Source organism: Oncorhynchus mykiss, chromosome 7 (assembly GCF_013265735.2).
Source record: "Oncorhynchus mykiss isolate Arlee chromosome 7, USDA_OmykA_1.1, whole genome shotgun sequence".
Classification (NCBI taxonomy): domain Eukaryota; kingdom Metazoa; phylum Chordata; class Actinopteri; order Salmoniformes; family Salmonidae; genus Oncorhynchus; species Oncorhynchus mykiss.
Genome location: NC_048571.1, coordinates 70,884,535 through 70,909,623, shown reverse-complemented (window position 1 = coordinate 70,909,623; position 25,089 = coordinate 70,884,535). Strand labels below are relative to the sequence as shown.

General features: G+C 43.0%; 2 protein-coding genes across 5 annotated transcripts; one reads left to right on the top strand and one right to left on the bottom strand.

Moving 5' to 3' along the window:
* Nucleotides 1-278: 278 nt before the first annotated feature.
* On the top strand, nucleotides 279-19,968 carry LOC110528383 (choline/ethanolaminephosphotransferase 1). 3 transcript variants are annotated; one of them, XM_021610407.2, is made up of 10 exons: nucleotides 279-472; nucleotides 1,574-1,850; nucleotides 2,011-2,185; nucleotides 8,345-8,492; nucleotides 8,587-8,728; nucleotides 10,457-10,541; nucleotides 10,848-10,979; nucleotides 16,863-17,021; nucleotides 17,195-17,320; nucleotides 17,659-19,968. In XM_021610407.2, exons 2-10 carry the CDS (start codon nucleotides 1,657-1,659, stop codon nucleotides 17,773-17,775), a joined length of 1,278 nt encoding a protein of 425 aa, XP_021466082.1. In that variant the 5' UTR covers nucleotides 279-472; nucleotides 1,574-1,656; the 3' UTR covers nucleotides 17,776-19,968. The 3 variants fall into 3 exon arrangements, with proteins under 3 accessions (XP_021466082.1, XP_036839871.1, XP_021466083.1); XM_036983976.1 differs by lacking the exon at nucleotides 10,457-10,541 and adding an exon at nucleotides 9,410-9,494; XM_021610408.2 differs by lacking the exon at nucleotides 279-472 and adding an exon at nucleotides 647-670.
* LOC110528385 (synaptonemal complex protein 3) lies at nucleotides 19,743-24,926 on the bottom strand. Of its 2 annotated transcripts, none has more exons than XM_021610411.2 (8): nucleotides 24,060-24,926; nucleotides 23,884-23,959; nucleotides 21,595-21,629; nucleotides 21,299-21,416; nucleotides 21,122-21,221; nucleotides 20,907-21,005; nucleotides 20,718-20,822; nucleotides 19,743-20,465 (listed from the first exon to the last, which is right to left on the bottom strand). In XM_021610411.2, exons 1-8 carry the CDS (start codon nucleotides 24,172-24,174, stop codon nucleotides 20,412-20,414), a joined length of 702 nt encoding a protein of 233 aa, XP_021466086.1. In that variant the 5' UTR covers nucleotides 24,175-24,926; the 3' UTR covers nucleotides 19,743-20,411. The 2 variants fall into 2 exon arrangements, with proteins under 2 accessions (XP_021466086.1, XP_021466085.1); XM_021610410.2 differs by having other exon boundaries at nucleotides 23,884-23,962; nucleotides 24,060-24,924.
* Nucleotides 24,927-25,089: the final 163 nt, after the last annotated feature.

The following is a 25,089-nucleotide window of genomic DNA, read 5'->3' as shown; positions in this document are numbered from 1 at the left end:
TGTATGTCTGTGGAACTTGTTCAGTTTATGTCTCAGTTGTTGAATCTAATGTTCATACAAATATTTACACATGTTAAGTTTGCTGTTGCGCCTTGATAAGATGCAAGCGAGGGCACTCAGGATGTGTCATGGTGCATTAAAACTACACCGGTTGAAGCTTTACAAGTAGATACTGGGGAAGTGCCCTATCCCTTAGAGTTAAATAGGTCATGACTGGCCTCACACTCCAGTACAGTAGGTGGCGGTGTATGCACATGTCAGTTGGTTGCGATTCGACAATAAAACTTAAAGAAGAACCCTGAGTGGGACCCGACGTGTTGTTGATCCTACCTGCAGTAACGCTCGCTGAGGGCTGTTGCATCTTTACCCCCGCCGTGAACGGGAAGACTATTGCTGCAACCCTACCAAGGAGTCATTCGACGCACTGTGAAGTGCCCCGAACTTCGGACACCCTGCCCTCTTTACTAGCCAGGTCAGCGTCTCCTTGGCAAGCTGATATCTTACTGCTAACTAACTAGCAAGAAAGCTAGCTAGCTGTCATTTTGGTTCTGGAGAGAGAGAGAGAGAGAGAGAGAGAGAGAGGGGGGAGGACAAATCAACTGATGGATTTCTAGAGCTCGGTGAAGGAAACATTGGCAGTGAGCTACGTTGTCATTTCATCGAGGGATAGGTATCATTAGCTAACTATGTGTCGTGTTGTCATTTGCAAGTGCTGTTAGCTAACTAACTAGCTAGTTAGTTGTCCAGACTTTCTGTAATTTACAGTGAGACTGTTTAGACAGACAGGTTTCAGAGGCAGTGTCGCAGAACATTTGTATTGCATATGTTTGCTATCCATTCCCATTGATCTCCCCTTTGTCTTTGATATTCATTGATGTCAGTATCGAACTCAGTTACTTTGCAATACTTTTATGATGGTGCTACAAGTGGAAACGAGTTAACCCTGGAATGACTCGGGGGTCTGACTGACTGCATCATTGATACATTTGTTGCTTTGCTATAAACAAACAACAAGGTCTGCAACATTGGCCAAACATTGGTTTGGTCGGTGGGATCACAAGAAAGGGGTCTGACCAAGTTTAGACACCACTGTTGTAGAGGAATTTCTGTGGTTACTGTGTGCAGATTGTGACTCTCCAATGATACAGAATTCTCGGTGGCTAAGATTTGTTTGGGAAGCCACATGTTCAGTGGATTGTGAGGGCGGGGCCTGACGTATCCCGCCCCGTTGTATCTTTAGGGATGTGACTGAACAGTGTTTTATAACTCAGAACTGGGTGAACATGAGTGTGGGTGTCAATAGATAGCCTGGCTTGACTCTATGGTTCATTTTTATTCTCTTTCATTATCAACTCTTTTTCTAGCTATCCCACCCACCACATCCTGCCTCACTTTCACTCAAGTGAGTGAGAACTTGTATGAGATTAAATTATTTCAGTAAAACAGTTAAAGAAGCAGCTGGTGAGAGACCACTACTAGAGCCAACTGAACTCCAAGTCCCATTTCAGCACCTAGTCTTCATGTGAGCCAACCTTTCATCACATGACCTGTTCTCTCCTCTTCCACCCACCAGTGTGCAGCTCCATTGTGGAGCCCCAGCAAGTGGCGGGGGAGGCTGAGGCAGCCTGAAGTAGAGGGCACTGTGCTAGCAGGGCCATGAGCACCACTGGGTACCAGCAGCAGCAGGGGGGTGTTCGGACACGCCGAGGCCCAGTCAAGGAGAGGGATCCTGGGCAGGGTGTGGGCATGGAGGCGGCCTGCTGGCTGTCCCCTGGAGCCCTGCGCAGGCTGATTGAGCTGCCCACTCCCCCGCTCGACCGCCAACAGCTGAAGAGACTGGAGGAACACAGGTACTATCATTTGTAAAACCTAAGATCAATTATATCTTTATTTAGCTTTGATGTGATGATAACACAATGTGTTTTGTGCTTAGTGTTACATCAAGCACTTTGGGATGAAAATGTGTTCAATCTGGTTAATCGTTCTGGGGTCCTGGTTCCCCCTCTACAGGTACAGCAGTGCAGGTCACTCCCTGTTGGAGCCTCTGATGCAGTGCTACTGGGAGTGGCTGGTGGGCCATGTGCCCACCTGGATTGCCCCCAACCTCATCACCATCGTGGGCCTGGCCACCAATGTATTCACCACCCTGGTGCTGGTCTACTACTGCCCCACTGCCACTGAACAGGTAACAATGGCAACAATGTAGCACCTATTCAGGTAGGGTGTAAGTCAGCATTTCCCAAACTCAGTCCTCGGGACCCCAGGGGGTGTACGTTTTACTGTCCTGCCCCACTGAATAGGCTGGTTATACACTGCCTGGCTTCGTGCCATTGGACAGGTATGGTTGGAGGGCTCAAGTAAAGTGCTACCGTATTGTATTTGCCTGTCGGGCACAATGAAATAAAGTTTTCATCGCAGACTGTCAGATAATTGAACACTGTGTTGCTCAAATGTTTGAAAACACTTTTTTTAGGTTGATCTCTAAAGCTACAAACAAACATTCAATCCAACATTATCAGGGGTTCATACTTCATATAGCATTTGTATTGTTTTTTTACTCTCAAGCATTCAGCATTCAGTCAGTTATTTTGTCTCAAGGTTCTGTGAATGTGTTTTCTGTCAGCAATGGTTTTCATGGTACGTTTGTCTGGCTTTTGGTTTGTTTACCATCTCTGTGCTGTTGAGAGTTTGGCATAGCTCAGGCTTTCTGTTCTGGATGAACATCCCGTGCCCATAGCTCTCAGGTTACAGCTAGTCTGCACCTGATACCCGGACCCCTTCCCCGGCCAACACAGCACTGCAACGATGAGTGCACACTAAGGACCGGGAATAGAGAGGAGACAGCAAAACATACAAACTGTTAAGCTTAGTCGTTTCCCTCCAGAACTGAAAACCTAGGATAAATGTGTCTTTCCACAAGGGAATTTAATTTGTGATGTCAGACTTTAATGTACATAAAATTAGATTGCGTTCAAACTGAGGCATACAAAACAGCCTAATGCAATATAATGCATTTTGTTTGTCTGAGGTAAAGGAGTCTATGGAACGCGGACGTTCTATTGACCAGATTGTCGTGCATAAAACAAATATGATCTAACAAAGTGGATATTCTTCCAATCTGTCATGATTTATGTACTGTAACAGGCCCACAATGTGGTAACTTAACTCCGATGTTGTTTTCACAAAAACCAATGATTGCAAAGTTAAACATACCATGCAACTCAATGCACAAGGACTACTAGTAAACCATTTCCACTGAACATTTTACAAAACACATTTACTTGAAGAATAGTGCAGATGCAAAGTTTGGTAACAGAATAATGGTACATATCACATTTATTCTGTTACTGTGGAAATGCAAATGAGCCAAGTGTATGAGGCTCACAAAGACTTAGTCACTGTAAACATGAACTTATACAGTTGAAGTCGGAAGTTTACATACACCTTAGCCAACTACATTTAAACTCAGTTTTTTACAATTCCTGACATTTAATCCTAGTAAAAACTCTCTGTCTTAGGTCAGTTAGGATCACCGATTTTATTTTAAGAATGTGAAATGTCAGAATAATAGTAGAGAGTGATTTATTTCAGCTTGTATTTCTTTCATCACATTCCCAGTGGGTCAGAAGTTTACATACACTCAATTAGTATTTGGTAGCATTGCCTTTAAATTGTTTAACTTGGGTCAAACGTTTCAGGTAGCCTTCCACAAGCTTCATAAGTTGGGTGAATTTTGGCCCATTCCTCCTGACAGAGCTGGTGTAACTGCGTCAGGTTTGTCGGCCTCCTTGCTCCCACACGCTTTTTCAGTTCTGCCCAGAAATGTTCTATAGGATTGAGGTCAGGGCTTTGTGATGGCCACTCCAATAACTTGACTGTGTTGTCTTTAAGCCATTTTGCCACAACTTTGGAAGTATGCTTGGAGTCATTGTCCATTTGGAAGACCCATTTGTGTCCAAGCTTCAACTTCCTGTCTTGAGATGTTGCTTCAATATATCCACATAATTGTCCTGCCTCATGATGCCATCTATTTTGTGAAGTGCACCAGTCCCTCCTGCAGCAAAGCACCCCCACAACATGATGCTGCCAACCCCGTGCTTCACAGTTGGGATGGTGTTCTTTGGCTTGCAAACATAACAATGGTCATTATGGCCGAACAGTTATATTTTTGTTTCATCAGACCAGAAGACATTACTCCAAAAAGAACGATCTTTGTCCCCATGTGCAGTTGCAAACCGTAGTCTGGCTTTTTTATGTCGGTTTTGGAGCAGTGGCTTCTACCTTGCTGAGCGGCCTTTCAGGTTATGTTGATATAGGACTCGTTTTACTGTGGATATACACTGCTCAAAAAAATAAAGGGAACACTAAAATAACACATCCTAGATCTGAATGAATGAAATATTCTTTATAAATACTTTTTTCTTTACATAGTTGAATGTGCTGACAACAAAATCACAAAAATGATCAATGGAAATCAAATTTATCAACCCATTGTGATCTGGATTTGGAGTCGCACTCAAAATTAAAGTGGAAAACCACACTACAGGCTGATCCAACTTTGATGTAATGTCCTTAAAACAAGTCAAAATGAGGCTCAGTAGTGTGTGTGGCCTCCACGTGCCTGTATGACCTCCCTACATCGCCTGGGCATGCTCCTGATGAGGTGGCGGATGGTCTCCTGAGGGATCTCCTCCCAAACCTGGACTAAAGCCTCCGCCAACTCCTGGACAGTTTGTGGTGCAACGTGGCGTTGGTGGATGTCCCAGATGTGCTCAATTGGATTCAGGTCTGGGGAACTGGCGGGCCAGTCCATAGCATCAATGCCTTCCTCTTGCAGGAACTGCTGACACACTCCAGCCACATGAGGTCTAGCATTGTCTTGCATTAGGAGGAACCCAGGGCCAACCGCACCAGCATATGGTCTCACAAGGGGTCTGAGGATCTCATCTCGGTACCTAATGGCAGTCAGGCTACCTCTGGCGAGCACATGGAGGGCTGTGCGGCCCCCCAAAGAAATGCCACCCCACACCATGACTGACCCACCGCCAAACCGCTCATGCTGGAGGATGTTGCAGGCAGCAGAACGTTCTCCACGGCGTCTCCAGACTCGGTCACGTGCTCAGTGTGAACCTGCTTTCATCTGTGAAGAGCACAAGGCGCCAGTGGCAAATTTGCCAATCTTGGTGTTCTCTGAAAAATGCCAAACGTCCTGCACGGTATTGGGCTGTAAGCACAACCCCCACCTGTGGACGCCGGGCCCTCATACCACCCTCATGGAGTCTGTTTCTGACCGTTTGAGCAGACACATGCACATTTGTGGCCTGCTGGAGGTCATTTTGCAGGGCTCTGGCAGTGCTCCTCCTGCTCCTCCTTGCACAAAGGCGGAGGTAGCGGTCCTGCTGCTGGGTTGTTGCCCTCCTACGGCCTCCTCTTTGTCTCCTGATGTACTGGCCTGTCTCCTGGTAGCGCCTCCATGCTCTGGACACTACGCTGACAGACACAGCAATGCCATCCTTGATGAGCTGCACTACCTGAGCCACTTGTGTGGGTTGTAGACTCCGACTCATGCTACCACTAGAGTGAAAGCATCGCCAGCATTCAAAAGTGACCAAAACATCAGCCAGGAAGCATAGGAACTGATAAGTGGTCTTTGGTTACCACCTGCAGAACCACTCCTTTATTGGGGGTGTCTTGCTAATTGCCTATCATTTCCACCTGTTGTCTATCCCATTTGCACAACAGCATGTGAAATGTATTGTAAATCAGTGTTGCTTCCTAAGTGGACAGTTTGATTTCACAGAAGTGTGATTGAGTTGGAGTTACATTGTGTTGTTTAAGTATTCCTTTTATTTTTTGAGCAGTGTAGATACATTTGTACTTGTTTCCTCCAGCATCTTCACAAGGTCCTTTGCTGTTGTTCTGGGATTGATTTGCACTTTTCGCACAAAAGTACATTCATCTCTAGGAGACAGAATGCGTCTCCTTTCCTGAGCGGTATGACGGCTGCGTGGTCCCATGGTGTTTATACTTGCGTACTGTTTGTACAGATGAACGTGGTACCTTCAGGCGTTTGGAAATTGTTCCCAATGATGATCCAGACTTGTGGAGGTCTACTATTCTTTTTCTGAGGTCTTGGCTGATTTATTTTGATTTTCCCATGATGTCAAGCAAAAATGCACTGAGTTTGAAGGTTGGCCTTGAAATACATTCACACTTACACCTCCAATTGACTCAAATGATGTCAATTAGCCTATCAGAAGCTTCTAAAGCCATGACATCATTTTCTGGAATTTTCCAAGCTGTTTAAAGGCCCAGTCAACTTAGTGCATGTAAACTTCTGACCCACTAGAATTGTGATACAGTGAAATAATCTTTCTGTAAACAATTGTTGGAAAAATTACTTGTGTCATGCACAAAGTAGATGTCCTAACCGACTTGCCAAAACTATAGTTTGTTAACAAGAAATGTATGGAGTGATTGGAAAACGAGTTTTAATGACTCCAAACTGAGTGAATGTAAACTTCCAACTTCAACTGTATAATCTACTTATTTGTTATAGAAGCCAGTCTAACCATGGGAGAAAACAACATGTTTATTATCCCTACATTTCCAGCTTTCCCAGCTAGCAGCTGACTGCATATTTGACCAATTGAATTTAATCCACAAATAACCTTGAAACGTAGACCAAGCATTATCCGCAAGGCGAAACATGTTCTCATTTTAGGAGTCTTTTTAATGCAGATGTTCTTTCATCCTGGCCCTGACACCCACAGGGGGTGCAGGCTACTGTTCCGACCCAGCAGTATCACACTTGATTGATTGAATGAATCAAGGGCTTGATGATCGGAACAAAAGCCTGCACACCCTGTGGGTCTCCAGGAGGCAGGTTTGAAGATCACTGCTGTGTCACCTGACTTCCACTGTGCTGCTTAACAGGTCACTGCTTCAACAGTCGGCAACTAAAAGGTGGGTTAGAGTAGTTTTAATTCAGAAAAGTTACAGGATTTGATGACGAGCGTAACTTGTTTTCCCCCTCTGTAAATAGAGATCTCTCTCTGAAGTTATCCACCCCCTCCACTGTTTCCTTTTGTAGGACAATGGTTGAAAAATCACTGCATGCATATTTGCTCACAATGTGGAGCAACAAAGGAAGGCAAAACAGAATGTAATTTACTGGACTCGCTAGACTAGAGAATTGAGTTTATCCCAGAGAACAGGCTCGGTAGGGTACTACTTCTGGAGGGAGAATCTCAGTGACTGTGTACCTATGTCACAACACCTCTTATAATGTCCATGTTCATTGTTGTAAGAATGATTCAACACCTGACATAATAGGTGATAATTCTGTTAACAGGTTAGAGGTGTGATAGTTAAAGAGCTAAAACATTAGTGGCAGCACTGTTTCATAGCCCAGAGAAGTTGGTATTTACTTAACATGCTGTACTAGTCAGTGTCCTGTTTCTGATGACCCAGGTCAGGAGTATTTAAGACAACCTGCCCTGTGTGTGTGTGTGTGTGTGTGTGTGTGTGTGTGTCAGTGTTTTGAGTATACAGTGCAGCTGTTTTCCGGACTGAGTTTGTCACCGTGTCCTGTTTGAACAGAAAGTACACTTGCTCTAGGGCCTCTTAGTTTCACAGCCCTGTCATCTTGCCATTAAATTTATAATCATATGTTCACTGATAACACAGAGGCAGTCAGCAGATATTTCCACCCTGCTCTACTTTTCAATATCTCCATGCCAACCCCTTGGTACTGTCCTCTTTCATAACCCCTTACTTCTCTCCTGCTCCCCAAATCCCTGTTTCTGCCTGAGGACCTGAAAGAATCAAAAGCTTAATGTATGAGGCTATGAGCTGCTCTGCAGTAACAGGGAAGTGAAAGCCAAGTGGGAAGCCTCTAAATTGTAGGCCAGGATGTGTCATATTCCGGTTGGTTTTGGTCTCTGTGTAAACTGCTGTCAGCTCATCATAGACCCAGTAAAAACGGGACAGGAAATGAAGGCATGACACATTGATGACGCTGTGAAACTCTCCATGCTGGTTAACTAATGAAGGACAAAGCCCTGCTGTGTTCCAAATCTATTTAGAGGGAAACAAACCACACATCAACCTCTTTTACTCAAGTTCCAACATATCTTCTTTGTGTAGTCTACAGCTGCCAGAAGATCAAGTTTTATGTCAGATGATTCTCTATTGATGATAATACCCACCGATTCTCTGAGAACACAATTTATACATGTTTTGAGAGATTACACTATCATCACCCTCCAAAAAATCCATTGGGAGGAAGGCATTTTTTTATAGTATTCATTAAGTATTCTTTGGTGTCGTCTTTTTTCGTCAGGCACCGCTGTGGGCATACCTGCTGTGTGCGGTGGGCCTGTTTGTGTACCAATCACTGGATGCCATTGATGGGAAGCAGGCCAGACGAACTAATAGCAGCTCTCCGCTGGGTGAACTGTTTGACCACGGCTGTGACTCCCTCTCCACAGGTACAGCCGCCCCTCTGTGTGTGTGTTCCATATAACTTTGTTTGCCTTATTAGGATTTAATTGACTCTGTTTCCATTTCCTCTCTCTCTTTCAGTGTTTGTGGTCCTGGGCACCAGTATAGCAGTGCAGCTGGGCACCAACCCTGACTGGATGTTCTTCTGTTGTTTCGCTGGCATGTTCATGTTCTACTGTGCCCACTGGCAGACATACGTCTCCGGCACCCTGCGCTTCGGCATGTGAGTGTGTATGGGGAGGAGGGAGAAGAGTGGCTTTAGAGAAGTAGAGTGATGCTGGTAGTAGGTGAGGGAGTGGATATGGGGAATTAAGGGAGAGGTAAGTGATGGGTTAGAATGAAAAGTGAAAGATAGGATCTACACTGCAGTTCTAGTGTAGCGAAGAGCGTCAGGGGTTCTCAAAGGCATTCCCAGATTGTGGGTCAGAGTGGTCCCCCGTGGCCTCAGCTGGATAGTTTGGCTACTTACTAGTTTGCTACCTACTAAGCTTTTGTATAATTTCAGTCAGTAGTTTTGAAAGTAGTGCTCATGACCCAAAACGTGTCCTCAAATTGTGTACTACGTCAATTGTTGCGCAACATGAGCTCATGGGCTCTCATGAAGTGATTTTCGAATACATTAACGTTGATGTCAGAGTGATTAGAGGGACAATAGAGTGCTGAGTACCAGGCAGTTAGCAAGTTTGGTAGGCTACTAATGACCATCAGCAGCATCAGAGCTTGGAGAAGTCTAATTACCGTGACTAAACGGTCACATGGAATTTGACTGCCTTCATGACTCGTGACCGGCGGTAATACGGTCACAGTAACAGCCCTATGTGTGTGTAAGCATCCGTATGATCAAGTATTTATATCCTTTATTCTCAAAGTGGAGTGTATTTTGAAAAATGTTCTCTGTGTGTAGATTTGATATTACAGAGTTACAGATCTGTCTAGCGCTGTTACAGATGCTGACAGCCACTGTAGGCCCCTTCTTGTGGAACGTGACGGTAAATCTCTGACGGACAGCATCTTGGCCTGACAGATATGCAGTGAGCCTCAGCCAATTAGATCCCTGCTTCCCCACACACTGACCTCTAGCCACAAAATAATGGGAGGGAGGAAATCTTTGCACTTGCCCGGTCTGAAAACAAACCATTTCATGAGTAGAAACGGACTAGATCCATGCTACTGAAAGAATACCAAAACATACACTAAGTGTGCAAAACATTATGAACAGCTTCCTAATATTGAGTTGCACCCCCTTCACTTTGCCCTCGGAACAGCCTCAATTCATCAGAGCATGGACTCTGCAAGGTGTCGAATGCGTCCCACAGGGATGCTGGCCCATGTTGACTCCAATGCTTCCCAAAGTTGTATCAAGTTTGCTGGATGTCCTTTGAGTTGTGGACCATTCTTGATACACAAAGGGAAACTGTTGAGTGTGGAAAAAGCCAGCAGTGTTGCAGTTCTTGACACAAACCGGTGTGCCTGGCACCTACTACCATACCCTGTTCAAAGGCACTTCATTCTTTTGTCTTGCCCATTCACCCTCTGAATGATACACACACACAATCCATGTCTCAATTGTCTCAAGGCTTTAACATCCTTCTTTAACTTGTCTCCTCCCCTTCATTTACACTGATTGGAGTGGATTTAACAAGTGACCTCAATAAGAGATCATAGCTTCCACCTGGATTCACTTGATCAGTCTGTTGTATATATATTTTTTTACCTTTATCAGGGAATCATACGATGTCATGGAAAGAGCAGGTGTCCTTAATGTTTTGTAAACTCCGTGCATATGTTTGCTATAAGTGCATCATGATGTGCATCATGATTGACATCTGACTGGAAGAGCTGTGGTTAGTGTTTGGGTGAAGACTCACTAGTGCAGGCTTGTGCCGCTGTGCATATGGACAGAGTTGATGACTGTTCTGACTAACCTCTCCTCTCTACCTGCTCCTCTCAGCATTGACGTGACTGAGGTGCAAATCTTCATTATAATCATGTATTTGCTGGCCGCCGTGGGAGGATCCGCTTTTTGGCAGTCACTGGTAATTCTGAATGGCTCAACTTTCCACTGATTGGCTTTTGGCAACTGAAATGAATGGCATGACTAACTGAATGATGAAGCCGTAACACTGGTAATATAATGGTCGCGCTGCCCGCATCGGTATGTTCTAATTCTGTGTACAGTTTAATTCCTTACTATATTAAATGCAATTTCACTCAGTAATGAAACTGTTTTTTTGAACGAAATGAACCATCTTACTAACAATGTTTAGAGTTGTGAAATGTACTGAACACTGATGGTGTTGACTGGCTGTAATAAATGATATCTTGCTCCCTCACCTCCACAGATCCCAGTCATAAACATCCAGATGAAAATAGTTCCAGCCATCTGCACTTTCTTAGGGGCCATCTTTTCCTGTACTAATTACTTCCGGGTTATATTTACCGGAGGTGTGGGCAAAAATGGATCAACAATAGCAGTAAGTCTACAATTGACCTGTAACTTAGTCCCTGACCTTCATAAAGAACTGAATAAGCTTAAGCAAAATGGTAGTCCCCACCTTTCCCTTTGGCGGTCTGTGTTTTCTTTTGATGTATTGCTCACATCAATCCAGTCCTTTTTAACATGATTTTTTTTTCTCCCAAGATGGCGTAGCAGTGCAGACGTGGTTTGTCGTCCTCTCGTTTACTTTTTGTATTTTTCGTCTTTTTTTTGTATATATTTCCATTTATTTTCAATCTCTTTTCCATTTTTAAATTAAATATACCTTCCGGTAACCCGCCTCACCCAATGTGACACGGATCTGAATTTTTTTTTAGACCTTATAGCCAGAACCTCCATCAGAAGCTAGCCAGCTAATTAGCTACTAGCTATTTAGTCATTGTTGGCCACTGCTAGCGGCCTTTACCTTCTGCACAGACACCAGATGTTTTTTCTTTAGCTTGGATAATACTTGCCAGCCTGCCAGTATCAGACTGTTTTCTCCACTACAACGCCGGATTCCTGCCGTAAACCCTGGACCATTACTCCTGATCATCACAGCTAGCTAGCTGCCACCGAGTGACCCAGCCCCGAAGCTAGCCCTGTGCCAGGCCCACCTCCCGGCCTACTCTGTGATCACTCAGCCGATGCCTCCCGGACTCTACCCCAACATGGCTAGAATCCACTACTCCACCGGATCCTTGCCGTAAACTCTGGACCTTTGCATCGGATCATCGCTGCTACCGAGTGGCTATAGTGGCTAACGCCCCTGTCCCGAAGCTAACACCAGTTAGCCGCGAGCCAGGCGCATCTCCCGGCTAGCAAACGAAATTACTGCAACTACAATACCTCTTTCGCCATCTGGTCCGGACCCTTTGTCGACACAGCGCCCCGCCGTATCACCACGACTGGTCCGCCGATGTATCTCCATCCGCTGTGCCCTCAACCGGCCTTTGCCGGGCGTCGGAGCTGACGCTTCTACTTACCCCGGCCTGCTAACTTTAAACGCTGTGTCTCCCGCGTGCCAGCGTATTAACGACTACCCAGCGGCTTCCCTGTTCCATCTATTGCTCTTCACTAGACCCTATGATCACTTGGCTACATAGCTGATGCCTGCTGGACTGTTCATTAATCATGGTACACCATTTAGTTTATTTTTTGTTGGCCCCAGCCTCGAACTCAGGCCCTCTGTGTAGTTAACCGACCCTCTCTGCCCATTCATCGCCATTTTACCTGTTGTTGTTGTCTTAGCTGATTAGCTGTTGTTGTCTTACCCGTTGTTGTCTTAGCTATCTCTCCCAATCAACACCTGTGATTGCTTTATGCCTCGCTTTTTGTCTCTCTCAAATGTCAATATGCATTGTACACTGTTTTTTAGGATAGTTATCATTGTTTTAGTTTAATGCGGAGCCCCTAGTCCCACTCAACATGCCTCAGATACCTCCTTTGTCCCACCTCCCACACATGTGGTGACCTCACCGAGCATAACTAGCCTGTCCAGAGATGCAACCTCTCTCATCACTCGGTGCCTGGGTTTAGCTCCACTGTATCCGCACCCCACCATACCCTATACCATATCTTAAATAAGGATGCCCCTTTGAAAAAATGTAGAACTAAGAACAGATATAGCCCTTGCTTCACTCCAGACCTGACTGCCCCCGACCAGCACAAAAACATCCTGTGGTGGACTGCACTAGCATCGAATAGTCCCCGCGATATGCAACTTTTCAGGGAAGTCAAGTACCAATACGCAGTCAGTCAGGAAAACAAAGGCTAGCTTTTTCAAACAGAAATATGCATCCTGTAGCTAACTCCAAAAAGTTTTGGGACACTGTAAAGTCCATGGAGAATAAGAGCAGCACCTCCCAGCTGACCACTGCACTGAGGTTAGGTGACACTGTCACTGCCAATAAATCCACGATAATCGAGAATTTCAATAAGCATTTCTCTAGGCTGGCCATGCTTTCCTCCTGGCTACCCCAACCCCGGCCAAAAGCTCCGCAACCCTGCAGCTACTTGTCCAAGCCTCCCCAGCTTCTCCTTCACCCAAATCCAGATAGCAGATGTTCTGAAAGAGATGCAAAACCTGGACCCGTACAAATCAGCTGGGCTAGACAATCTGGACCCTCTCTTTCTAAAATTATCCGCCACCATTGTTGCAACCCCTATTAGCAGTCTGTTCAACCTCTCTTTCGTATCGTCCGAGATCCCTAAAGATTGGAAAGCTGCTGCGGTCATCCCCATCTTCAAAGGGAGTGACACACTAGACCCAAACTGTTACAGACCTATATCCATCCTGCCCTGCCTTTCTAAAGTCTTCGAAAGCCAAGTTAACAAACAGACCATTTCGAATCCCACCTGTGCAATCTGGTTTTCGAGCTGGTCACAGGTGCACCTCAGCCACTCTCAAGGTACTAAACGATATCATAACTGCCATCAATAAAAGATAGTACTGTGCAGCTGTCTTCATCCACCTGGCCAAGGCTTTTGACTCTGTCAATCACCGTATTCTTATCGGCAGACTCAACAGCCTTGGTTTCTCAAATGACTGTCTCGCCTGGTTCACCAACTACTTCTCAGACAGAGTTCAGTGTGTCAAATCGGGAGGGCCTGTTGTCCGGACCTCTGGCAGTCTCTATGGGGGTACCACAGGGTTCAATTCTCGGGCCGACTCTTTTCTCTGTATATATCAACGATGTTGCTCTTGCCCCGGGTGATTCCCTGACCCACCTCTACGCAGACACCATTCTGTATACATCTGGCCCTTCTTTGGACACTGTGCAAACAAACCTCCAAACGAGTTTCAATGCCATACAACACTCCTTCCGTGTCCTCCAACTGCTTTTAAACGCTAGTAAAACCAAATGCATGCTTTTCAACCGTTCGCTACTCGCCCGCCCGACTAGCATCAATACTCTGGACGGTTCTGACTTAGAATATGTGGACAATTACAAATACCTAGGTGTCTGGCTAGACTCTAAACTCTCCTTCCAGGCTCATATTAAACAGCTCCAATCCAAAATGAAATCTAGAATCGGCTTCCTATTTCACAAACATACCCTCGTCACACTGACTATCCTACCGATCGGCAATGTAATTTACAAAATAGCTTCCAATACTGGATGCAGTCTATCACAATGCCATCCGTTTTGTCACCAAAGCCCCTTATACCACCAACCACTGCAACCTGTATGCTCTAGTCGGCTGGCCCTCGCTACTTATTCATCGCCAAACCCACTGGCTCCAGGTCATCTATAAGTCTGTTAGGTAAAGCTCCGCCTTATCTCAGCTCACTGGTCACGACAACACCCACCCATAGCACGCGCTCCAGCAGGTATATCTCACTGGTCATCCCCAAAGCCAACACCTCCTTTGGCCGCCTTTCCTTCCAGTTCTCTGCTGCCAATGACTGGAACGAATTGCAAAAATCACTGAAGCTGGAGACTTATATTTCCCTCACTAACTTTAAACATCAGCTATCTGAGCAGCTAACCGATCTCTGCAGCTGTACATAGCCCATCTGTAAATAGCCCACCCAATCTACCTACCTCATCCCCATATTGTTTTTATTTTCTGCTCTTTTGCACACCAGTATTTCTACTTGCACATCACCATCTGCTCATCTATCACTCCAGTGTTAATTTGCCAAATTGTAATTACTTCACTACTATGGCCTATTTATTGCCTTACCACCTCATGCCATTTGCACACAGTTTCTTTTTTTCCCTATTGTATTATTGACTGTACGCTTGTTTATTTCATGTGTAACTCTGTTTGTGTCGCTTTGCTTTATCTTGGCCAGGTCGCAGTAGTAAATGAGAACTTGTTCTCAACTGGCCTACCTGGTTAAATAAAGGTGTAATAAAAAAATATTACAAAAATGCCTAGGGTGAATTCTCCCAAATACAGTTGAAGTTGGAAGTTTACATACACCTTAGCCAAATACATTTAAACTCAGTTTTTCACAATTTCTGACATTTAATCCTAGTAAAAATTCCCTGTCTTAGGTCAGTTAGATTCACCACTTTATTTTAAGAATGTGAAATGTCAGAATAATAGTAGAGAGAATGATTTATTTCAGCTTGTATTTCTTTCATCACATTCCCAGTGGGTCAGAAGTTTACATACACTCAATTAGTATTTGGTAGCATTACCTTTAAATTGTGTAACTTAGGTAAAACATTTTGGGTAGCCATCCACAAGCTTCCCACAATAAGTTGGGGGAATTTTGGCCCATTCCTCCAAACAGAGCTGGTGTGGTGTAACTGCGTCAGGTTTGTCGGCCTCCTTGCTCACACACTCTTTTTCAGTTCTGCCCACAAATTTTCTATAGGATTGAGGTCAGGGCTTTGATGGCAACTCCAATACCTTGACTTTGTTGTCCTTAAACCATTTTGCCACAACTTTGGAAGTATACTTGGGGTCATTGTCCATTTGGAAGACCCATTTGCGATCAAGCTTTAACTTCCTGACTGATGTCTTGAGATGTTGTTTCAATATATCCACATAATTGTCCTGCCTCATGATGCCATCTATTTTGTGAAGTGCACCAGTCCCTCAACATGATGCTGCCCACCCCCGTGCTTCACGGTTGGGATGGTGTACTTCGGCTTGCAAGCCTCCCCCTTTTTCCTCCAAATATAACGATGGTCATTATGGCCAAATAGTTCTATTTTTGTTTCATCAGACCAAAAAGTACGATCTTTGTCCCTATGTGCAGTTGCAAACTGTGGTCTGGCTTTTTTATGGCGGTTTTGGAGCAGTGGCTTCTTCCTTGCTGAGCGAGCGGCCTTTCAGGTTATGTCGATATAGAACTTGTTTTATTGTGGATATAGATACTCTTGTACCCGTTTCCTCAAGCATCTTCACAAGGTCCTTTGCTGTTGTTCTGGGATTGATTTGCACTTTTCGCACCAAAGTACGTTCATCTCTAGGAGAAAGAACGTGTCTCCTTCCTGAGCTGTGTTGTCCCATGGTGTTTATACTTGCGTACTATTGTTTGTACAGGTGAATGTGGTACCTTCAGGCGTTTGGAAATTGCTCTCAAGGATGAACCAGATTTTTTTTTTCTGAGATCTTGGTGGATTTCTTTTGATTTTCCCATGATGTCAAGCAAATAGGCACTGAGCTTGAAGATAGGCCTTGAAATACATCCACAGGTACACCTCCAATTGACTCAAATGATGTCAATTAGCTTTTCAGAAGCTTCTAAAGCCATGGCATACTTTTCTAAGCTTTTTAAAGGCACAGTCAACTTAGTTTATGTAAACTTCTGACCCACTGGAATTGTGATGTGAAATAATATAATATTGTTGGAAAAACTACTTGTCATGCACAAAGTAGATGTCCTAACTAACTTGCCATAACTAGTTTGTTAACAAGAAATGTATGGAGTGGTTGGAAAAAACGAGTTTTAATGACCCCAACCTAAGTGTATGTAAATCTCCGACTTCAACTGTAAATGTTTACCAACTTTGACACAATGTAGTTTACAATTAATATGAAGGATATGACAATGTACTTTTTAGAGGATGATGCTGGCTTGATGACTGTGCTTGTTTGTCAGTTTCATCCATTTGCCTGAGCTGTCTATTAGCTTCGGAGGAAATTAAGGATGTGTATTAAGACTGTTGGACCTGATCCCAGCTCAGTTCAGTTGGCTGAGCGATATGAGTGTTTGTTACTTGACAATATTTATTTTAGGCAGGGCCACCCATGTTTTCCTTCGGGGGAATTACTGTGTATTATGACTTAACACCTAGATGTGTCCACCAGCATTCCTTACTGTGTGTTTTCTTTCACCAAGCTGCACTCACATATCATCTAGGCCTATTAATAATGTCCACTGATTTGGACTCTTGTTTCTCTCTCTTCTCTCCAGGGAACCAGTGTCCTATCTCCCGTGTTACATATAGGCTCAGTAATAATACTGGCCATGATGATCTATAAGAAGTCCGCTATCCAGCTCTTTGAGAAGCACCCCTGTGTTTATATCCTGGCCTTTGGTTTTGTGTCAGCCAAGATCACCAACAAATTAGTTGTAAGTGTGGTGTGCTGCTTATTGGTGGAATTAAATTCCCGCCCACCCTGAACATTGTACTGTTGATGTAAATGTACTTGATGCAAGAATGTGTATGATGTAAATGAATATCATCCATGTAAATGTGCTTGCTGATTAAACCACGACTCTTGCCTGTGTCTTGTTTGTTTCAGGTAGCACATATGACAAAGAGTGAGATGCATCTACATGATATAGCATTCCTGGGGCCAGGCCTGCTGTTCCTGGACCAGTATTTCAACAGTTTTATTGATGAATACCTGGTGCTGTGGATTGCAGTGGTGAGTACACACACACTTCCATGGTATAGAGGTCCATAGTACCTGAGCAAGGCCAGGGTGGTCATTCCACAACAAAGTAAGAGGACATGCAATCTACAGCATGTGTTCACATGAGAACATTTTCTTTGAAATGAACCATCAGTCATTTCACATGCAACACTGATTTGCTGTACCTTTTTCAGAGGCACATGTTTTCAGTCTAATGCCACATTTATTTGTAACTAATAGCACAACCCTTTGATACTTCGGCATCATCCATCTACTCACAGGGTCCATTATCTACAGTTATGTCTATCATGTTTTCTGACTTAATTTTCTCTTCCGCTTTCCGTCTGCAGATCCTGTCTTTCGTTGACTTGGTGCGTTACTGTGTCAGTGTTTGCAACCAGATCGCCTCCCATCTTCACATCTTTGTCTTCAGAATCAAGCCATTGACCCCCTCCACCCTTCAGTGAGGACATAGAACTATTACTCTTTCTCCCCCCCCCCCCCCCACCTCTCTCCCTCTCTTCATGTTAGATTGCTAGTCGTCACTCTTTCTTTACCCTTTTTACATGTGTTGGGGTGGATCTATTACCGGTAGAGGTTCAGAGTGAATGAAGGGGATAGATGAAACATGAGGTGTTACGTTATTTTCCATCACTGCTTTGTGCTGATTTCATCTTGTTACAGTAGTCAGATTCCTATACAAAAATAATGATTTGTCCCTTTTTTCTGCAGTGAATGGTCACATATAGGAAATGTACTGAGTGGTCTCCACTGTGCCAGAGAGGGTAAATTAGTGCAAGAATGCAATGGGTTTGAATAGGTGCTACCTTATTCATTTACTAATTCTGTTATTGTACTTTAAAACAAACATTTCTTGTTGATGGTGTGTGTTTGTTCTCTACAAGAAAATGTAGAGCATAGGAAGTGATTTACTCAGGATGTCTGTCTGCTTTCAGTTTTGTTTTGTAATATTTGCATAACCTTTTCAGTTTCATAAATATATAACTATTAGTGTTGATAGTTGTGCTGTTCTATTATTTCAAAATGTCTCACCTGGCACATCTATCAATCTTGCATAAGTGGTATTATTAACCCTGCAATAATTATGATTGCATTTATTCTGTAAAACATTACATATGTAAACATGTTATTTTAGGGTGCCCCTGATCAATGGCTTACAAAAAAATATTGTGAAGTATTCAAATAGTATTGCACCTTTTGAAAAGATGGGTGTCTCGAGCCTCGTTTCCCCTCAAATGGCTCAAGCATTTGTCTCTAAAGCCACAAACATTACACAACACTTATAGCACCACATGCAGGATTGCTAATGGTTGTCTTGGGAATACTATTCTGTATATCCTGTCTAATATTGCTTTTAAAAAAGGAAAATAGTTTAATGTTTAACAAATCATTTTTAAAAAAACTTAGATTTTTGTACCCGTTTGTAATTTTCTTGGCCTGTTGCATTTCTGCCCTGTCAGATACTGAAGCATTGCAATTTGCTCAGAATGCTCAACGAAAATGCCAAGTGTTGATGCACCCTTAATTAATGAAGAAAAGTAATGATGTGATTTTCTCCTCAAAAAGTAGTCATTCTTATCATTTGAAGCTAAATATGTTGTCTGCGTTGTTTTTCTGCTAGCGTTTGTTCAATGGTGTGCCTGATACCACAGCTAAATTACAATTAGTAACTTTAGTCCTACAGCCTGTTTCTAAATGTTTTTTTTTTTTTTAAATTAGTCTACTTGTAAAAAAAAAAAAAAAAAAAAAAAAAGTATTTAAGTAGGAAAGTCAGTTAAGAACTAATTCTTATTTACAATGACAGCCTAGGAACAGTGGGTTAACTGCCTTGTTTAGGGGCAGAACGACAGATTTTTACCTTGTCAGCTTGGGAAACTAGCAACCTTTCGGTTACTGGCCCAACGCTCTAACTAGGCTACCTTCCGCCCCAACACAATGTGTTGAAAGGTGATTTTGATTGATAATGTAGGGCTAACCAAAGCTTGTTTATATCTACAATCTAAGGACATGTTTTCTGAGTCTACTTTTTTTTTATTTTTATGAATTTCCTTTAAAATGACCTAACACAATAACAACTTTCTTTATGTAGCATGATCTGCACTGTGCCAGGTCCACATACAGCAATTAAGTGTTTTGGGAGATTTGGGGAGCTTTCGTGTGAAACAAAAAGGATTATCTGACTGTGCCCTAATCATATTTGTCTGTACCATGTTTTTGCATCTACATACCTGGCAGTCTGATTATAATTCAGTCATCAGAATCAATAGAAACTGACTTTTATTTCTGTGTGTAATGTTGTTATGTAAGTTACTGAGCTCATACAACGTGTGTGTAGTTGCTGATGTCAGATCAGTGCTCTCATTGTACTAGTCATTCTCAGAAAGTAAAAGGATGCCTTAAACAGTTTGTTTAATTTTCTGTTGTATGGTAGTCAAGCCTCTTTAACATGCCCCTAATTTGTTTCCTTTGTGTGTTTGTACTGTGTTTTCACTCGTTACTGTTTTTTATTTTGGCCGGACTGTCAAGCTCAGGTATATTAGTTTTCAGACAAGTATGTTCATAGGTTGTGACAAAAGAACAACAAGATCAGTCTACAATCTCTCCCTCACTAACGCAAATAAAAATGTAATATTCACACATGTAAGTTGCTACCTAGTGTCATTTGTGATAAATGTTTATATACTTACAATAACAGATGGTCTTAATTCCTGACAACATTTTAGCAACTAAAGTCACATTTAATTTCTCCATCCCTGTCTCAATCAGGGTTTAATTAAGTAGATTTAACATAGAATGAAGCAGTTGATAACAGAAATGCAATGCTACATGTACACACCATACTTCCATAAATGTAAGATTTCAAAACTCCCATCTACCTGGAACCATTACTGGTATTTGCAGATTAAAGAATCAAGGTTAATATTGTTCCTGAGATGTTTAACACTTCTCTGGCCATTGTAAAGGTCTATCTGGAACACAGTCATAAACTAAAGCAGTACAAACAACCCAGCTCAGTGAAATGTACACACAAAAAGCCTTTGGATGGAGTTGATTCTTCTTGGCTCCCTTCAATCTAAATAATTTACATCAGCATCGTCTGCAGAGACTTGCGCACTGTAGCCATCTCTTGCTGTTGCTGTTAATAAAAATAAAAAAGTATTGTTTGTTGAAATCTGACCTAAATGATTTATGATGAATAGTGTCATTTTCTAAATACTATGCTCATGGTCCACGCTCATGGTCCACGCTCATGGTGCTCATGCTCATAATACACTCATTTTCAAAACTGCACATCAATTTGTATCATTATCAACGTTTCAGCTAAGCTAAGGGTGACATAAGGCATGTAAACAATGTGTTTAGTAAGTTGATCTGTCATGTTACTTACTGTGTCCATGAGGATCTTTTTCTGAAACAGTGCCATTTCCTGGCGCAGCTCGCCCTGTACAGCACCCTGCTGGCTGATATGGGTCTTCTCCATTGTATCAAGGCTCTACCAGCACGGCGAAACAAGGTGGTGTGAGAACCAGCTGGAACATATATTTAAAATCACAAAGTCTACTATGAGAGAATATACCTGGATGTACTGCTCTAGCAGCTGCTTGAGAGTCTTCAGTCTCTGGCTTTGGGAGGCCCTCATGTGCTGAAACATTTTCTGCTGGTGCTGGAACATGCTCTATGGCCAGGAACACACACACCTACGCTTAGATGCCTTAGTTACGCCAGTGTAACTGTATTAGGTAGAGAATAGAAATAGGTTGAAGATTTTTCAGAGGCCTGACAGAGCAATACCAGTAGTTTCTCCTCGTTATCCTTGGACTTCTGCACATCTGTGTCCCACTGGTTGAAGACTGCATTGAACTGGGTGCAGTAGTCTTCTGTTACTTTACTCCTGCAGAATTGATATCATGTAAATCAGGTTACACACACACACACACTTGCACCCTTCTTTCACTCTAGTCTAATCACCTGTCTCTTTGTTGGACCCTCCATAACTGCTCAATCTTCTGATGGCTGGTCTTCACAGAGGACTTGGTGAACGTTTCCAAGCGTTTGCGTTTTGCCAGGAAAGCTTTGTTGATGTCCGCTAGCAGTAAGAAGAAAAATAGGCTCATAGATGCAAAGCAAAATTCAGTGATGAGAAACAATCCCTATACCAATCAGTGTGCAAGGCCAGAGTATGGAATATAAGGACAGAGAGATTAGAGAAGATTCTAGTAGAGAAGAGTCATGAAAATTGGATTATACTTTGGAAAACCCAATACCTCCAAATCTGTCCAACATGGTCATCATATCCCCTCTGTGGATGAAGACATATTAATTGAATGACAACAATGTGAACCATAACTTAACTCACACAGGATAATACTGTATGTTCTACACCTCAGTCAAATTAATGTCATTTTGTCATTGGTGGAAAAAGTACCCAACTGTCACACTTGAGTAAAAGTAAATATACATTTACCTTCATAGAAAGTGAAAGTCACCCAGTAAAATACTACTTGAGTAAAGGTATTTGGTTTTCACTATACTTAAGTATCAAAAGTAAATGTAATTGCAAAAATATACTTAATATCAAAAGTAAAAGTATAAATCATAAAAAAATCCTTATTAAGGGATGGATCAACATTTACTGGGAGGGAGGGGCAATCCAAAATAGGGGAGGGTTGTCAAACTTTTTTTTGTAATTTGAGGAGAGTTGTTTTTTTTCTTCCTATAAACAATGACTTGACATAATTTTGATATTACCGTAATAAAGTTTAGAAACATTTGTGGAGGTTTGGTATGGTGTGTCTATTATTAAGCTTTAGCTACTGCAGGCCTATGATATGAAGGCAGTGCACCCCGGCGCTCCAACTGACTCTGACAATTGAACTTGAGGTGAGGAAGAATGTTTCAGGCCTACCAGTTACTCCTATAATCTAACAATATAATTATCTTCATACAAACTATTCTGATCGAACATTAACAAATTACCCTCCTTCTGTACGTCTATATCTGTAGCCATCTGACATAAAGAAATGTAAGTCGGTCTCGTACATTGCCACCGGCATATCTCTATCTCTCTGGGGCATATCTCTATCTCTCTGGCGTCACTTCCTGGGGCGAATGACCCTATACACAAAATGTGGAAAAAGTCTAGGGGTCTGAATACTTTCTATATATAAAGTATATATCCTGCTCCAGAGCGCTCAGGACCTCAGACTGGGGCGAATGACCCTAAGCACACAGCCAAGACAATGCAGGAGGGCCTCCCAGGTGGCGCAGTGGTTAAGGGCGCTGTACTGCAGCGCCAGCTGTTCCATCAGAGTCCCTGGGTTCGCGCCCAGGCTCTGTCGTAACCGGCCGCGACTGGGAGGTCCGTGGGGCGACACACAATTGGCCTAGCGTCGTCCGGGTTAGGGTAGGGATCTCCTTGTTTCATCGCGCACCAGCGACTCCTGTGGCGGGCCGGGCGCAGTGTGCGCTAGCCAAGGTTGCACGGTGTAGCCTCCGACACATTGGTGCGGCTGGCTGGCTTCCGGGTTGGAAGCGCGCTGTTGGGTACGGCTGGTTGGGTTGTGTATCGGAGGACGCATGACATTCAGCCTTCGTCTCTCCTGAGCCCGTACGGGAGTTGTAGCAATGGGACAAGATAGTAGCTACTACAACAATTGGATACCACGAAATTGGGGAGAAAAAGGGGTAAAAAAAAAGACAATGTGGGACAAAGTGGCTTCGGGACAAGTCTCTCTTGTCTTTGAGTGGCTTGAACCCGATCAAACATCTCTGGAGAGATCTGTAATGTCTGTGTCGGTACCATTTTTAACGTAGGGTCTGCAGACAGTTCTGATTGCAGTGTAATGAAACAAGCAGGGAGATCTGGTTTGAGCTCGTTGGTGGTTGGCCTTCTGGCCCGAAGCCCTGCGTGACATCAACTGTGCCACAAAAATCTATAACCACAGCATTGCTACAGTCATTGTTTGTTTGCGCTCGTAAACATTATTTTTAGTTAATTCTGAGGGGGAAGGTTGTTCAATTTATATTACAGTACAAGGGGAGGGTCATGTGAAAATAGTTTGAACTTTAGGGAGGGGGTGCATTTTTTAAAAAATGACACCTTGAGTTGAACCAGCCCCTTCCCCCAGTCAATTTCGGTCTGTCCCTAAGCAAACAACATGGCAAAATTTTCGTTTTTTAAATGTATTTATTGACAACCAGGTGCACACTCCAACACTCAGACATAATTTGCAAACAAAGCATTTGTGTTTAGTGAGTCCACCAGATCAGAGGATGACCAGGGATGCTCTCTTGATAAATGTGTCAATTGGACCATTTTCCTGTCCTGCTAAGCATCCAAAATGTAATGAGTACTTTTGGGTGTCAGGGAAAATGGATGAAGTAAAAAGTACATTATTTTATTTTGGAATGTAATGAAGTAAAAGTTGTCAAAAATATAAAGTAAAAAAAAAAAGTAAAGTACAGAGACCCCAAAAACTACTTAAGTAGTACTTTGAAGTATTTTTACTTAGGTACTTTACACCACTGCACTTTGTGACAAATGCTTGGCCTACCCTTTGGTGATGTCAATGTCAATGTCATCATCTGCCTCTGAGAGACGTTTCCTTCCTCTCAATGTCTCAGCCTCAACTACTGTAACAAAAAAGAGTAGACTATTAAGATAGTATGTCATGAAGAAAATAAAAAAAATATTTATAAGCTACCAACTTTCAGGAATAACGTTAACTACCTTGAAGGTTTTCTTTGTTGAAACTCCCATTGAAGTCCTCCATATGGGGTTTGCCTGAGGTGGTTTTAGTGCCTTTTGCTTTGCCTTTCAGAGCACATCCCTTGTGAGTTGCCATCTTTAGTTGGTTGACAATAAAGAAGATAAATGTACTACAGAACTGGTTCAACTGACAGCTTTAGCCTATCGCTAACGTTTTGCTAACCTCGAACCTAGCCAGCTAGCTACGTTAACTAGCTTGTGTGAAAGCAACCTGACCTATTTTGGCCGAAACAAAACAGGCTATCAAAGTAAAAATCCTTATTTTGCTAAAGACTTTTGTTTTAAACTTGTTGAAATATATGGTAATATAAAAGCGAGCTACCTTCACTGCCCAACCATTTCTTTGGTTAAAAGTAATTTACTAGGTTCGAGAGCTTACGCTGAAGTGAACATTAAAATCTGCGCGTGAGAAACGTTGACGCGCCAACTGAGCGCGGGAACAATTTACGTCACTGTTGGTGGACAGGGTATAGGATACAATGTTTTTCTTGGTAGAAACATTGTTACAATTTGAGACTGCTCTCTAGTGTAAAGTGTTGATATCTGGTTTTAATGTCTATGGATGATATTTATACCGTTTGTGACTTTTAGTTGATTCAATGGTCCATACTAAATTGTTCAGTAAATTGCACAGGGTAGTGCTATTACCGGTATGAATATAGGGATTTGTGTTTGACTTGACAGAAGCCCACGAGCTGAGAACAGGTGTTGTGCCAAAAAGCTTCCCCCTGCCAGAATCCCCCCCTTCGTGTGAACGCGCACGCACTCAATTCTTCATTACTGTGTTGGGAGAGGTAACGAATTTTGGCAAAGAGATGTATTTATAGACTAATACACTTGACACAAGTACAGACATTACTAGTGCTTCCCCGCGATCAAACAAACATACAAATAAAATGAAACGCAGCCTAGCATGATCAGCTTGCTAGTTGAGATTTCTGATCATGCTAGGCTGCGTTTCATTTTATTTGTATGTTTGTTTGATCGCGGG

Coding starts and splice junctions, on each gene's coding strand:
- LOC110528383 (XM_021610407.2), top strand. CDS start 1,657: ATGAGCACCACTGGGTACCAGCAGCAGCAGGGGGGTGTTCGGACACGC. Junction 1,851..2,010: donor AAGAGACTGGAGGAACACAG/GTACTATCATTT, acceptor CCCCCTCTACAG/GTACAGCAGTGCAGGTCACT. Junction 17,022..17,194: donor AGATCACCAACAAATTAGTT/GTAAGTGTGGTG, acceptor TGTTTGTTTCAG/GTAGCACATATGACAAAGAG.
- LOC110528385 (XM_021610410.2), bottom strand. CDS start 24,174: ATGGCAACTCACAAGGGATGTGCTCTGAAAGGCAAAGCAAAAGGCACT. Junction 21,006..21,121: donor ATAACGAGGAGAAACTACTG/GTATTGCTCTGT, acceptor TCCTGGCCATAG/AGCATGTTCCAGCACCAGCA. Junction 20,466..20,717: donor AAAAGATCCTCATGGACACA/GTAAGTAACATG, acceptor TTTTATTAACAG/CAACAGCAAGAGATGGCTAC.